The sequence below is a fragment of the Macadamia integrifolia genome, chromosome 8, assembly GCF_013358625.1.
Source record: "Macadamia integrifolia cultivar HAES 741 chromosome 8, SCU_Mint_v3, whole genome shotgun sequence".
Classification (NCBI taxonomy): domain Eukaryota; kingdom Viridiplantae; phylum Streptophyta; class Magnoliopsida; order Proteales; family Proteaceae; genus Macadamia; species Macadamia integrifolia.
In genome coordinates, this window is record NC_056564.1 from 24,505,264 (window position 1) to 24,519,883 (window position 14,620).

General features: G+C 37.5%; 1 protein-coding gene across 1 annotated transcript in view; it reads right to left on the minus strand.

Moving 5' to 3' along the window:
- The window catches only part of LOC122086676 (RGS1-HXK1-interacting protein 1-like), a 16,689-nt gene extending 2,168 nt beyond the window's left edge, over positions 1 to 14,521 (minus strand). Inside the window, exons 1-8 of the mRNA XM_042655656.1 lie at positions 14,216 to 14,521; positions 14,005 to 14,071; positions 13,775 to 13,852; positions 12,667 to 12,719; positions 4,791 to 4,874; positions 735 to 787; positions 576 to 640; positions 414 to 472 (exon numbers count right to left, since the gene is read on the minus strand). Of these exons, the coding sequence (XP_042511590.1) occupies positions 414 to 472; positions 576 to 640; positions 735 to 787; positions 4,791 to 4,874; positions 12,667 to 12,719; positions 13,775 to 13,852; positions 14,005 to 14,071; positions 14,216 to 14,419 (663 nt within the window). The 5' untranslated portion in view covers positions 14,420 to 14,521. The remainder of the gene's footprint in view (positions 1 to 413; positions 473 to 575; positions 641 to 734; positions 788 to 4,790; positions 4,875 to 12,666; positions 12,720 to 13,774; positions 13,853 to 14,004; positions 14,072 to 14,215) is intronic.
- Positions 14,522 to 14,620: the final 99 nt, after the last annotated feature.

The window sequence follows — 14,620 nt, forward strand, 5'->3', positions numbered from 1 at the left end:
TTTTTTGGCGGGGGGTTGGGGAAGGGGGTTCAATCATTACACCATAAAAACTTAAGTAGGTAATGACATTAAAATGCTAGCGTAGGGACGCATGAAAGTCCAATTTTGCCTTAACAAGTAAAATAAATCAAGCAATCACCTTGAGTTATGTAAGTCTAAAATAAGCAATTCCAAATGGCTGTGACTCAGAGAAGGCCCCGAGGAGCGTGAGTTAATTTTTACAAACCATGACCACATATTTAAGTGTTCTTATTGAGGTGACATCCAAATTTAGCTCCCTCAAATTCACCAGTGAGGCCAGGCGCCAAAGAATCAATGGAATTGACTTTGCTATTGCAAAACGAATCAAGAAGCCCCTCAAAGGCATTCAAGGATACCATTCTGTAGACAAGGAAACCATAAAGATAACTTACCTGTGATCTGAATAGAGAAGCCTGTCCGCTAGAAAGTTCTCCAACAACATCTTTCATGCCTGATACAAACATAAAACAATTAATTGAGATAGAGCCAGAAGAATATGTCAAACAACTATCTAAATTTTTCAAGGGGAGTTTGTGAAGTTAAACATATCATACCTCTTGCTTGTCTTTCAATCTTATAAGCTGAACGAATTACGCCTTGGATCTGATTCCCTGCCTGTCTGAAATACAATAGTCAACGTGTCAATAGGACAAATAAATGAGATCATAGATAGAAATCACCAAGGCTCTCCTACTAAATCAATAACCACAAACCTAAGTTTTGTTCTTCCCCGTTTCATCTCCTCCTCTGCTTGTAAAGCTTTCTTCTGAAAACAGAAGTTACACACTCAAACTACCATTTCAAGGTACAAAAACACACGGAAGAAGAAGGTTTTTGGTAACATGACTTGAGGTAATCACATGCATAAGTTGATTTATTAAGTTTCAAAGCATCTGAAGGACTTGAGGATACAATCAAGTTTGGATTAGGACACCGGTTTGATCCTTTTAGTTGCTTGATGAAAGTTTGCATCAGCACAATGGTTTGATCCTTGGTCTGAATTTTAGTTGCTTAAAATCTAAAAGAAAATGGGATTTGCAAAAAAGGGGAAAACTGTTTTGCACAGGCCATTTAGGAAGAGCTGCCTAGATGATCCACCATTTTGAGTCATGTGAACAGATGTTGTAGTGATTCCGACCATTATATAGAGAGATTATGGTTTGGATTTTTCTTGTGTCAAATGTCATACTCAAATTCAATCAAACTATCAAATACCCTCCCATGTATGTTCATGCATGGGGTAGTTTGATTGAATTTGAGTATGACATTTGACACAAGAAAAATCCAAAATTCAATCAAACTATCAAATACCCTCCCATGTATGTTCATGCATCCCCATGCATGTCCAACACCTAGAGGACTCCAACCACCACAATGCACTTTCCCATTGTCCTAGATTTTAAAGCTCTATTTTGCCACTAGGCAAACTCCATTTGACTGAAACTTGACAGCTTACATAATTTTGGCCCCATCTGATTTGCCATGTACCAGATCTTTAGGGCCATTTTGGCAAGGGTTCCTTAAGAGGTTGTGGGAAACTGTCCCCTTGTGAAAACCTTGATGTTAAGGCAAAATCCCTTGCAACTCCCATATTCATTAGAAATTCAAAGCTTTGGCATTTTGGTGGAGATTTTTCAATTCCATAGTCATAAGAGTTGGATTAGGAGAGAAGGGCTAATTGTTGTGACCCTGATAGAGTTAAGATTGTACAATTGGGCCAATCGGGCCTTGGAAGACTTTATTTTAGTTCACAGTTGGGTTATATGGACCTTAAGCCTTCTTCTTTTTGGTTTTATTGATGTAATATACCTCTTTTCCCATATTTATAATTGCTATGACGTGGGATGAAATGGCAACTTATATCAAGAATGTAGCTACAGAAATTCTAGGCAAATCTAAAGAAAAATGGCATTCTTCTAGGGAAACTTTGTAGTGGGATGATGAATTTCAAGTAGCTATTAAGGCTAAGAAATCAAGTTCTAAAACATGGCAAAGGATTAAGGATGATGAGGATTTAGAAAAGGTATAAATTTATTAGAAATGAAGCTAATAATATGGAAAGGACGGACTAAGAAATATGAGCTATCTCTATAAAAATTTGACCACAAAGAAATGAAAAAGATATCTATAAACTAGATAGGATAAGAGGAAGAGTAGAGATTTCAACCATATTAAATGCATTAAAAGTAAAATATATATATATATATATATTAATAAGTGATGAGAATATTAAAGAGAGATGGAAAAACCATTTCTACAATTTACCAAATGAAAACAATACAGTTTTAGAAGGTTGTAACGTGTAATAACCATCAAGAAATCATGTCTTAGATATATATACAAAAAATTAGTGTGTATGAAATAAGGGAAGCTTTAAAGAAGATGAGAATAAGTATGCTGCAGTTGCGTTAATATGGTTGGAGCAGAACAACCCACTTTGGAGACCCAAGCCAAGTTGCAACCAGCCGAACCCAGTTTTTGGTCTAAGAAGGGCTGGTAGAGATTTATTTCTACATTGGGGATAATTTTACATAGGAGATTAGAATATTAGATTGTATTTTTCAATTTCCTTATTTGAGGTTGATTAGATCTCCATTGTTAGTTGGGTTTCTTCTTACATATATATATATATATATCCAGGTTGATTATTGATTAGATCTCCATTGTTAGTTGGGTTTCTTCTTATATATATATATATATATCTAATCAATAATCAACCTGGATATATATATATATTCTATGATGGAGAATTTGGAGAATATGATAATGAGAATTGAGTTGGTGGTGGAGCTTAAAAGGAGATACCCTGAAATCATTTACTAATAAAGTGGTCAACCAAGGAAAGTGGGAGACTTGGTGGTGGGATGATGAGGTTCAAGCAGCCATTAAGACAACGAAAGCTAGTTTTAAGAGGTGGCAAAGGACTAAGGATGTAGAGCATCTAAAAAGGTATAAATTTGTCAGAATGAAGCTAAGAAGAATTGTAGGAAAAGCAAGGGCAAAAAAATATGAAGATCTTTATAACAATTTGAGTAAAGAGGAAGGTGAAAAAGCTATCTATAAGATAACTAAAATGAGGGAATTAGGGAAAGGAAGAGTAGAGAACTCAACCATGTTACATGTATTAAAGTGAAGATGGTAAAGTACTAATAAGGGACAAGGACATTTAGGAAACATGGAAAGATTATTTCTATAACATACTAGAGCAATAGTGTCTTGGAAGACTGCATTACCCATCAACACACCATATGTCATAGATATGTAAGAAAAATTAGCGAGTCTGAAGTAAAAGAAGCTTTAAGGAGGATGAAGCAGCCGCAGGGTCCTGTCAGCAAGATGGAGTCCCCAATTGATCTCCCTTATTCTGTATCAATACTCCTCTTCAGTAGCTCAACTGGGCAGTAACACAGGTCTCTAAACCATCCTTGCTGGAATTGAAGAGAATGTAGGAGAAGAAGAACAATGAAATAGAAGGGAAGAAGAAGAAAGGACATAAGAGGAAGGGGAAGGAAAAAGAGGATATGACTAAGGCCTCTTCCCTATGGCCTTGCCGCCTTGGTCAGTCTCACATTGACCTTGGTCTCAATAATTCTGTCTCTCACAGCACACAAGGCACAAGCCAAGCTTTCTCAAAACTCAAATCGTGGGGGCTGCAGCCCCCATTTTATTAATAACCTCAAACCTCTCTTGCGTGGAGGGAAGATTCTTTCCAAGATAACAATCTAATAAAATTAGAAACTAGCGTAGCATACTCCTAATTTCCAGTTACATTAAAATTAGAAACTAAATACTTGAAAATAGAAACAGATGTCAAAACAAAATCTTCTTGAAATCTTCCACGCAAGCCACGTAAAGGTCCCTTCATGGGCCCAACCTCGCCCATTAGTTGGCCCTACAAACTCAAACCACCAGGTGCATTAATGCTGCCCACACTGGTCCCATGGCTGGCCCATATGGGGGCCAAAATTGGATTGGCTTGATGAGAGCAGAAATGGCTGTTGTGGCCCCTCTTCAAGCCCCATCATACTGCAGCATCTCACCCTGCTTAATAAAAAATTGACTACGATTTTTTGACATTTGAGAGATCAGATTTGTATGATGACTATCTTGCTGAAGACCGCAACAAAACTCCGGGAGCTCTTTGAAGTTGGGGATGTAATCTTGAAGGCGAGGAGTCCATTCTTCGAAGTACTATGGTGGAATGGTGAACTCTATGTGCTCAGCTTCAAAATCAGGTGTATAGCTAACTGTAGTGCCTATAGATCCCTTTACAGTTGCATCCAAGAAAGCCCATAGAGAGATACAACAACAAATAAATGGAGAAAACATGACCAGAAAACAGGGTTATCCGCCCAAGTAATAAAGAAGAAGAATAGGTATGAAACAAGAAAGAACTAACAGAACTGGGATAAGAAGATTAACAGAGGATGATTTTGGACAGAGCACATCTGGTAGAAAGAATCAGATTAGACAAGCGAAAAACAGAGGAAACCAGTCACACGATCGGCAGCTCAGCCACAAATGAAACTCAAAAAAAAAAAAACACTTCTATTCAAATCCAATATCAATCTCAATATGTGGTTACATATATAAGTTGCTAATAAACCAATTTAGACTAGGAAACCGAAAAAACAACTCTATCATAATCTAAAAACAGAAAATAATATTCCAAACTAAATCGAATCTTACAACTCTATCAGCATGCAATAAATAATAAAAGGAACTTACAAAAATAACCACTAATGAACAAAGCCACTGCATCAGATTACCTCCAACTTCTCACTTTCAGCCTTCAAAAGTTCAATAGATTGCCTTAGCTCCTTGACTTTGGCATCAGCTCTGGAAACCAAGGCCTGCAAAGGGGAAGAGAGGGGGGGGGGGGGGGAAGAGCACTCATGTAGCAGTGTCATTTATATGCCAAGAGTTGACCTTGAAGATATAATTTACCTACTGCAGTTCTGTCAACTTCTAGGTGATACTTGCAGGAGTCTCTAAAGATACCAATGATAAGAAAGAAATTCAGAAAAGGAAATCTTACTAGCAAGTAGTAAGTCATTACAAAATTATTAGACACTAACATGCTTAATTTGTAGCTGTATAGGAACCCTAATTTATAGGCTACTGAATTTAGGTAACCACTTATTCTGTGTGTGTGATCCACTTGCATACTGAGACAAAAGCTACCAATTATTAAGTCATTAATCTCCACACATGCATACTGAGACAAGCTGTGAGGCAAAAGCTACCAATTATTAAGTCATTAGTCTCTCACCAACTTAGGTACACTCGCATCAGGTGCATGAATTCTTTAAAGAGTAGAGGGCAAAATAAATGACAAAGTTAAACATATTCCTAACCAAATCTTTGGTTGAGAAAATTGAGAATTTGTCAAGAGCGGCATTGGGTTGTTCAATCTGTACACTTCCCTACTCCCAATTCTGTGAGTGTTGACTTCCATAATTAAGTTACCTTAGATTGCAACTATAAGACCAGGGTGGAAAGGAGTTCTATTCATCCAGGATGACAACTCACAATGTCAAGAACAATTATGAGAGAACCTACACATTATTCTCCAGCATCTAGCAAGTCTGCCATCTTGACTGCAACATAGTTCAAAATTTCGCTGAAATCTTGGCGAAATTTTGCTAGTTTCGACATGCCCGAGAAGAAGTAGGAGGCAAAACCAGAAGTAGCATAATTTCGGTCATTTTGGTCAAAATTTCTCCAATTTCAGTCACAAAAATGCACTGTATTGTTGAAATTTCAGTCATTTCATTTGGAAGTTTGAGTCATTTCAGCCGTTTGCCGCCCAAAATGGCTAAATGAAACTCACAGAAAAAATGCACAGTTTCAGCGAAATTTTGGTATTTCACCCATTTTGATCTGACCGAAATGAGACTTAGAAGTTAGAACTACGGTTTACAAAAGTATGAACATGGTTTAAAGTATCTCCAATTCATTACGATACCCCTCCGATACGTATTTTAAATTTAACCGACCGACACGACGACTGATACCGATACTTTAATCCTTGATCTTTAACATATCTTAGCATATCTTCATTACGATACGATACCCTCTGATACGTATCTTAAATTCAACCAACCGATACAACGACCGATACCGACACTTTGATCTTTGAGTATGAAGACTAATAAACTTATGAGAATAGATCCATGCCATAAAGTACACATAAACTAGCTTTCATGGTCAGCCAATATATATAACCTCATGTAGCATCTTTTATCTAGTTGTTTACAATTATCTAAATAATCAAGTTTCAGTCAATCCAACAAATGAAAAGGCATTATGTAACTGGGTTATAATAATTATTTTTTCTTTTGTATGAGGATTCTAAACAATTCAATAAATTAAAAAGAATCACTCGAGTAGGAGGTTGCCAACAAAAAGATTTAACACTTCTGAGTTCTCACATGCTCAAAGGAGATGGAAAACTGGCACTTCCTCCTTGATGCAGAAGCTAAAACTTTCAAATAGGGATGCCAAGAAGATAACGGCCCAAGCCGTACTCTATCTCAGTACACCATGAAGTCCTATGGTTTAAATAGTTTATGATGTATAGCATGACTACCTAGGAAATGCAATGGACGTTATTCTCTTTCTTCTTAGGACCTGGATATTTCGGAAACTATGGATTTTATTTCTATTTTGGATGCATTAGGCTGCTTGCAACTTGCTTTCCTGTTTACAATGGTCTTTTTCTTTTCTTTTTCACTACTAAAACATAATAGGATTCCAACTAAATATCTCAGTACACAATCCTTGGATGCTCTTTTTTTTTTTTTTTTTTTTTTTTTTTTTTTTTTTTTTTTTTTTATGAATACCAAGAAGAAGAATATACAAGGGAAAAAGGGTGGGGAATAAACAGAAAAGGAACAACCCCTAAGCAGGGGGGGACAAGACTAAGCCAAAAGGCTACCAACCAAAGGGGGACCAAAAACAACTAGTGGGGAGGGGGAGAATCCTTGGATGCTTTAGGGTAATTAAAACTATGACTTAAGATTGGAGTATCATATTTGTAATCAGGTAGATGCAGGATTTTAAGTATCGGTGCGTATCATACAGTATCGGTCGATACGAATACGTATCGGCCCTTACCGATACGATGCACACCGATATGATACATGAAATTTTTAAAACCCTTTGTTTGGATACGTATCCTACGATACGCACTGATACACCACCAATACTCACCGATACCCACCAATACGTATCGATACTCTGGAAAAAATAAAATCGAGTGAAATGTACGTTTCAATATGTATTGGTACGTATCGGTGTGTATCGATACGTATAGGTCGATACATACCGATACAATACGTACCGCTACAGTGCGCTACAATCACATAATGGCCAAGTTGGGTCATTTTTCAGAAAAACATGATTTTTTGAGGGGTTTTTGTTCCAAAGTTTGCTGCCAACCATATTTCTCTCTAACTAAAGTGGAAATTAAGGTTGGGAACAAGGATTTTACATTTATGGGACAACTACAAACCTTGAATTCTTAGTGTGATACCCTTAATTTAGTGTTTATGCATAATACATGTTATCAATAGCTTATTTTAACAAATTTTTTTATGCAAAAGTGTATAAAAAGTGTTCCCTATCCATTTATGTGCATATCTTTAGCATATCTTAGCGTATCTTCGATACGATACGATATCCTCTGATACGTATCTTAATTTTGGCCATCGATACGGCGACCGATACCGATACTTTAATCCTTGGGTAAATGCGTAAGACAAATCCAAGATCATATAAGTAGCTCTCCAATGGACCATCAGATCAGATTATCAGATCCATGAATTCTGCATGCCATTCCAAATTTCCAATCCACTTATTACTTGGTGCCTTCATCTTCAACCTATTCTCAGTATCCTAGCAAGGATTTCATCCTTGTTGAGTTTTCTAGTACCCTACACTTTTGATTCAGTTTGGGCATTGTTTGACCGATCTGGCTTTGACCTTGAGGAAATAATAAGGTTTGTTCAACATTGACCCTAAAACTTTGGGGACAATTTTGGGACTAAATTAAAGCAAATATCGAAGAAAAAGTTTATTAGTCTTGTTATTAGTGTGAACTGTTTACCTCCACTTAGGGGTGTTTGGGCCTTGGGGTGTTCCTTATTGTCTATGTGCATGTTTATGTGATATTTATATTAATTCTTGTTCATTATTGTAATTTTAATATATTGGGAGGTCACGGCTTGGAAAACTACTCAAGCCGCCACTTTCCTTTCTCCTCTCTCTCAGTTTCTCTTGTTCTTCTTCCCTTCTTCTTTGCTTTCGTATGTATTGATCCATCTTCTTTGGCACTGCTACATGGTATTAGAGCAAGGTTGATCAGTTTCTCTTCTCTCTAATTACTGTTTTCATTGTCTACCAAGGTTTTCCCCTTTGTGATTTGGAGCAACCTATGCTGCTATACCTATTTTATGAAACTCTAGTTTGACTATATGGAGATAAACTAGGGTTTCCCTTCATACATACTACCTGCAATATTGGTTGATGTGAGGCTCGTTACAACCTAGATAAATACACAAGCTCCAAATCCAGCCATACCCAGTTCACCATTTGGTCCCTTACGTATTGCAGATACACCTCAGAGGCAGCAACCAAATCTAGCCATATACCAGGATGTCATATGGTAATTTTTCAGACAAGGATTATGACATCAAAGTTGAGGTTCCAAAATTCAATGGTGAAAAAAGAACGGAGGATTTCCTTAATTAGCTTACTAAAGTTGAAATGGTTTTCATTTCTAAATCCTTTCCGAACAAGAAAAAATGTGAGCTCACCCTCACCAACTTTATTGGATATGCATGTTCATGGTGGGAGACGTACTACATCCGAAAGTTGTCAGGAGACTTGGACCCGTTACTAATTAGGAGGCTATGAAGAAGATTCTAAACGAGAAGTTCATCCCTCCTAATTATCAAAAGGTGTTATTTCCCAAATTGGTTAACTTTCAGCAAAGAAGCAACAATGTGGATACCTATACAATAGAATTCCATAAATTTTCTTTGAAGTGTTGGCTTTAGGAGACAGACCAGCAATGGGTTATGAGGTATATGAGTGGGCTGAATACCGAGATTAGACTACACCTAGCCAACGATGATTTCAAACCCTACCAAGACAGCTGAAAAAAAATAGATATATTGAAGAACATACTCAAAACTTCTTCAGCTTAGAGACAACCGCCCTGGTTTGAAGAAAAGAAGCCTAAACCCGCAGAGTGGAAGAAAAGAAGATGGCGGGTATCAGAGGCAATGAGTGGTTGAAAAGCATCGAGTGCCGTAATTGTGGTGAGAAACTTCGCTAGTAAGTGTCCCAACAATACCCATCCTCTGACTTTGGTTGAACAGTTGTTGGCCAATATGAATAAGGCTGATGTGGATATTCCTAAGCCTCTTCCTCCTGATCCAGATTAGGACCACAATGATGATGATCATGATGATGGGATTGGAGCTTACACCATTAGCCTTACATCATTCTCAAATAGACTAGTTGAGAAAGCTCCCCTCTTCAGCCAAAAAGGGTGTTCTTCTGCACAATGATGGTTCTACAAATGTTCATACAATCGTTGATATCGGACCAAAAACAAAATTTATTTCTGCTGATTTTGTTCAAGCATTCATCCTCCTACAAAAGCAGCAGCTATTCAAGAAGATTCATGTGCGAGGTTTTGGACCTACAGCTCAGAAAGAGGCCAATGCAATGTCTCAAATACACTTACAATTTGGGCAATTACAATACCATGTGCTTTGCTTTGTCACCCCGTTAACACAATGTGAGATTCTTCTAGGTCGACCTTGGCAACGACACGTTGGCATTCTCTACAATGGTGCACGGAATACCATCAAAGTTAAGCAAGAAGGTCTACATACTTGATGTCGCCACATGTGTTATCAGACATGTCTCGTCAATGACAGTCTCCACAGCTATGAGGCACTCTCTCCTCCACACTCATGGAGTTATGGTACGACTGTCTTCCCCAAGATAAGTGTCATCTCAACGTCAAGATCCCTATAACTCTACAACGGTATCTTGGGTTCAAGACCTAATTCGACAAAGTCGAGTTCATTTAAGAATAGGAGAGCTGATGCAGTAACACGATGGGTTAATTAGGGATATTTTTGTATTTTTTATTACTTTATTCTCGTTGATGGAGACGTAGGAGATAGATTAGTTATTTTGTAATTGCAATTAGTTAAGTTAGTTAACATAGGAGTTAGGATTTGAGTTAATTTTTGTTTTTTGCTTTTTAGGATAGGATTAGGACTTTTTTGTTTGATTCTATATAACAGCATGAAAACCAACGATTCTCAGTTGGAATAGAATGGAATTTATTTGGAGCTTGTTGTGACTACATGGTTGAGTCCTCTTTCTTCTGCTCAGTTCAATTCCAGAATCTCCCCTTCTCCAGGTATGGTACCTCTATCCCCTTGATATCTCTTTCTTCCCTCTTTCCCTTTCTTCTTTATTGTCAATATTACTGTTCTTTCTCCCTATTCACTGTACCTGAGGTACTTGTTGGTTTGGCGAAAATTGCTGGAACTCCATCGATGCTACTCAGTTCAGACGGGAAATTTTGGAATGCTTTCTCTGTAGAAGGCAACACTTCATACAGAGTTTCAGTCTGAAACTCAAAAAACTGTGAGATATTAACCTGGAACTCCATCAGGTTCTGCACCCATCGCCCTCTGATATTTCAGAATTTTTTATTAGATCAATGACCTTCTGGAACTGTCCACTCCAAAGAGGCCCACGTGTTAGAAGTCCATGACTAAACTTTCAGGTTCATTCAAGACCTATAGAGGGAATTCTTCTACCTGAATCGATCTGCCCTTACTGCTGCCTTGTGGCTTTGTGCCTTTGTCGAAGGTTGATGGAGTTAAATCCTTTTGTCTACCCTTAGGCGTATGTTCCTCTATATTACAAATAAATCTCTGATTATGGAACTTCGTTTCAGTTTAACCCATCAACATATTAAATACCAGAATTGTCCCTTTTTTTTTAATTTAATCCCCGAATTTTCGTCCAATCTTGTTACCTTACCCATAAGGTGCGAAACTGCTATGGAAATTACAATGATATCACCAAATTGATATATTTATTTATTCTTGACAGCCCTGGCAATCTACAATCAGGGTCTTTTTGAACCCGATCGCATCAGGAGATTCCATGTTATTTTGTATATCTCAATGGAAAGATCCACGATTGTCTTAAAAAAGCATTACTGATCTATTGCAGCATTTCACACTTCTCTATGGGAAAACAATCGGTAAATGACTTTTAGTTTTACTGGCCATCGGATGGGCCCTAAGGAATAGAAGAATGCTAGACTAGATCGGGAGTTGGGGACAAATCTCTCTCCTCTCATGATGCTATTAACGGTATTGTTTCCATAGATGTAGATTGGGCATTCACGAGGAAGTAAATAGCAGATATTTAAAAACCAATATTGTATACAAAACTTCCAATCTAGCCAGGTCACCTTCCACAAAATAAACTCACCCCTAACCAATTACTCAAACAGATTAGTTTTGAAGTAGTTGTTAATGGGAATGGATCCATATCATTTGAGTGTCCACAAGTAGTTGACAAGCCGTTTCAATGCATTTTCAGGCTGCAGGTGAGAGAAAATCAATTAAATCGAAAATATGTTGCAAGTATGTGGCTTAAGGATAAAAAAGCCTTTTAAAGGATGGGTTACTGGAGTGTAATCAAACAGCAATTGCGGGGTAGGCCTTGTAAAGGTACTGATGGTCATTTAAGGCCCTTTTGTAAATTAAACAGAAACTTGATCCGCCCTATGATAATCTTCAGTAGATGCAAAGATCACCTAATTGTTTTGCAGGTGACTCATCCAAATAGAATCGCAAGGTCCCTATTTGCAGTGAACCAAGCATGTCACACCAAGTTGTCACCATCCTATGTGGCTCCTATAAGACAAAAGGTTATTACTTACGAGACAAAAAAAACATTCTGAAGCTAAAATGCCGTTACACTTATGCCCCCTATTGTAAGAAGGGAACCGACCCCATAGGGCAAAACCCTCATGGTGACACTTGACAAGCTCAATGTAACCAACCGTGGTTACACAGAGCAAAAATCTTACTTTATTCATAAAATCCTTCACTATTTACTGAAATTATTGGAGGAAATAAAGCAGTAAACGCATTGGTGAGGCAAGAGATTAAACTTTTTACGACCATATCTACACTTTTTATAACCTAACCTAAAACTTCTCACAGAAAGCCCACTATGATGAATACAAAAATAACATCTAATAGTGAGATCTGAGAAATTAAGAATCATGGTTTGACTCCATAGGATATCCAACACGATATCCTAAGAATTTGCCAATCTTGCCTGTTTTTTCCTTTTAATAACCCATTCAAGCTTTAAAGGCTAGTTTTCAGTTTTCACAGCACTCGATGTCTTTTCTCTATTCAGAAAGAAGAGTATGCCAGTGATACTGATACAACTTGTCCAAAGTGTAATAAACATGAGATAATAGTCCAGCTTTCTCAAGAGATTATAAGAATGAGTCAGGTTAAAGTCAACAAGATGCGTGAAATGTGCAAGTGACAACTGACAAGTAGTATTGTTTATGCTTACCTCTTCACTCAACAAAAGGCGTTGAATACCATAATACAAGAAACGTCTTGGCCCTGAAGATAGGAAATAAATGACGATCATGAATAAGAGAAATGAGGTAGACATCAAACCCCCAGTATTGATTTCATTGCTCGAATATAACATAGTAAATCATATGATGAATGAATGTTATATTGCACCATAGCTTGATTGATGAGCATATTCAACATAATCCAGAACAAATTTGGCTAAGTTTCTGACTCTGATAACTTGGATACAAATGTGATTCTAGAGTCCTAGCAAACTTTGAGATTCTGAATCAGATAATCTGGAGGGAGAATCACCACCAAAATCACAGAACCTCACTCTGAGTTGGATCACTAGAATCACTGACACTGCCCCTAAGTTCTAGAATCCATCACAGAATCTAAACCAAACACGAGTCCTTCTGCTGGATTCAGACTCTAGCCCAGAATCTATAATTCAAAGCTTAGCCAAATGAAAATCTGTTATTCTAAGCTAAAAATCACAAACCTATGAGCTTTGTAAATGAGACAAGATCCAACACAATTATATAGCAGTACAAATTTCTTCAAAATATTGACAACAAGTATATCAATCTTGGAAAACATGAAAAAAGACAAAATAATAGAGTAGCTAATGAGGTGCCCCTATACCTCCCATTTGCTCCATCTAGGCTTGCATGCATCCCATGCATAAAATTCTACAAGCAACCATTTTTGGTCACTCAAATGTCAATGACCCATAGAAGAAATGGCTTATGGACTTATGGTATGAGTTAAGGTTCTAACCTAGGTAGAAATTGTGGTCCAACCTGGGAAATCATTGTTGACAGCATGACAATAGGCTACCAAAATAAAAACGACTCATGTTTGCCACTGAACCACTTCTCCTTACCTTGCTATGTTGATTTGACAGGAAGTATCAGACATTAAACACAACTAATTCCTTAGCCAACTATGTTTGACCTCTTAAAAAAATTCTCAAGAGGTATTCAGCACCTTAAAGTAGGAACAGACAAACAAAGAGTTTGAGCATGATGTGCAATTTATAAATTATTTACCGAATACAGTTCTTATTCTAATGTTAAACGACCATAGGAACATACTTTTCAATGTCAAAATTCCCAAACCAGCTGCTACCCCACAGGTAACCATTGGATTTGAAGCTGCAACAGTAAGACCCTCTGCAAAAAATAGATAAATCAAAAGAAAAGACAAGTGACCATTAAATTGAGAAGAACTTCACAATAACTGCAATTTAAGCTCCACAAGGTAATTCTAAAAAATAAATAACTGAAAGAGTGGAGAGAGAAAACAAGATTGACGGAGAGGGAACCTTTGATCTTCCCAAAGAAAATATCCTCGTAAGCATGGTAATCGGACATCATATCTTGCAACATATCCTAAAATCCATATTTTGAAGAATTAATATATTTGTTTTGTCGACCATTACGAATAACTACACGATTTTGCGCCGGGAAAGGGAACTCAATTCATAAATATGGAAACATAAATGATATAAATGATAACAGGAGTCGGAAACGTACTATAGTCATAAGAGTATGAGCATAAGATGTGGAGCGAATTTCAGAAAGACGAGTACTAGCGGTTTCAATGGCAGAATTGACAGTCTTTTCGAGGTTTTTCTGCATGAGCTGAGCTTCTTGAACGCCGTATTCGATCCATGATTTATGTCGGTGATCACCAGGCGACAACTCTGATTTCTCTTCTGAATCTGCAACTGTCGCCATGATAGAGCTTCAAAGTTCACTGTGATTTCCCTCGTATTGTCTCCCTTGGATGGGGCTCTGGCGCTGACAGAAATGGAATTTTCTTTCAGCCTTTGGACTGTGGGCCTGTGGCTCACTAGCTTATATAGTGTTCCGGCCTTTCCTGTGTCCGAAATTACTGTTTCGATCGTTTCGGGTGTACACTGAATAAACTATAATACC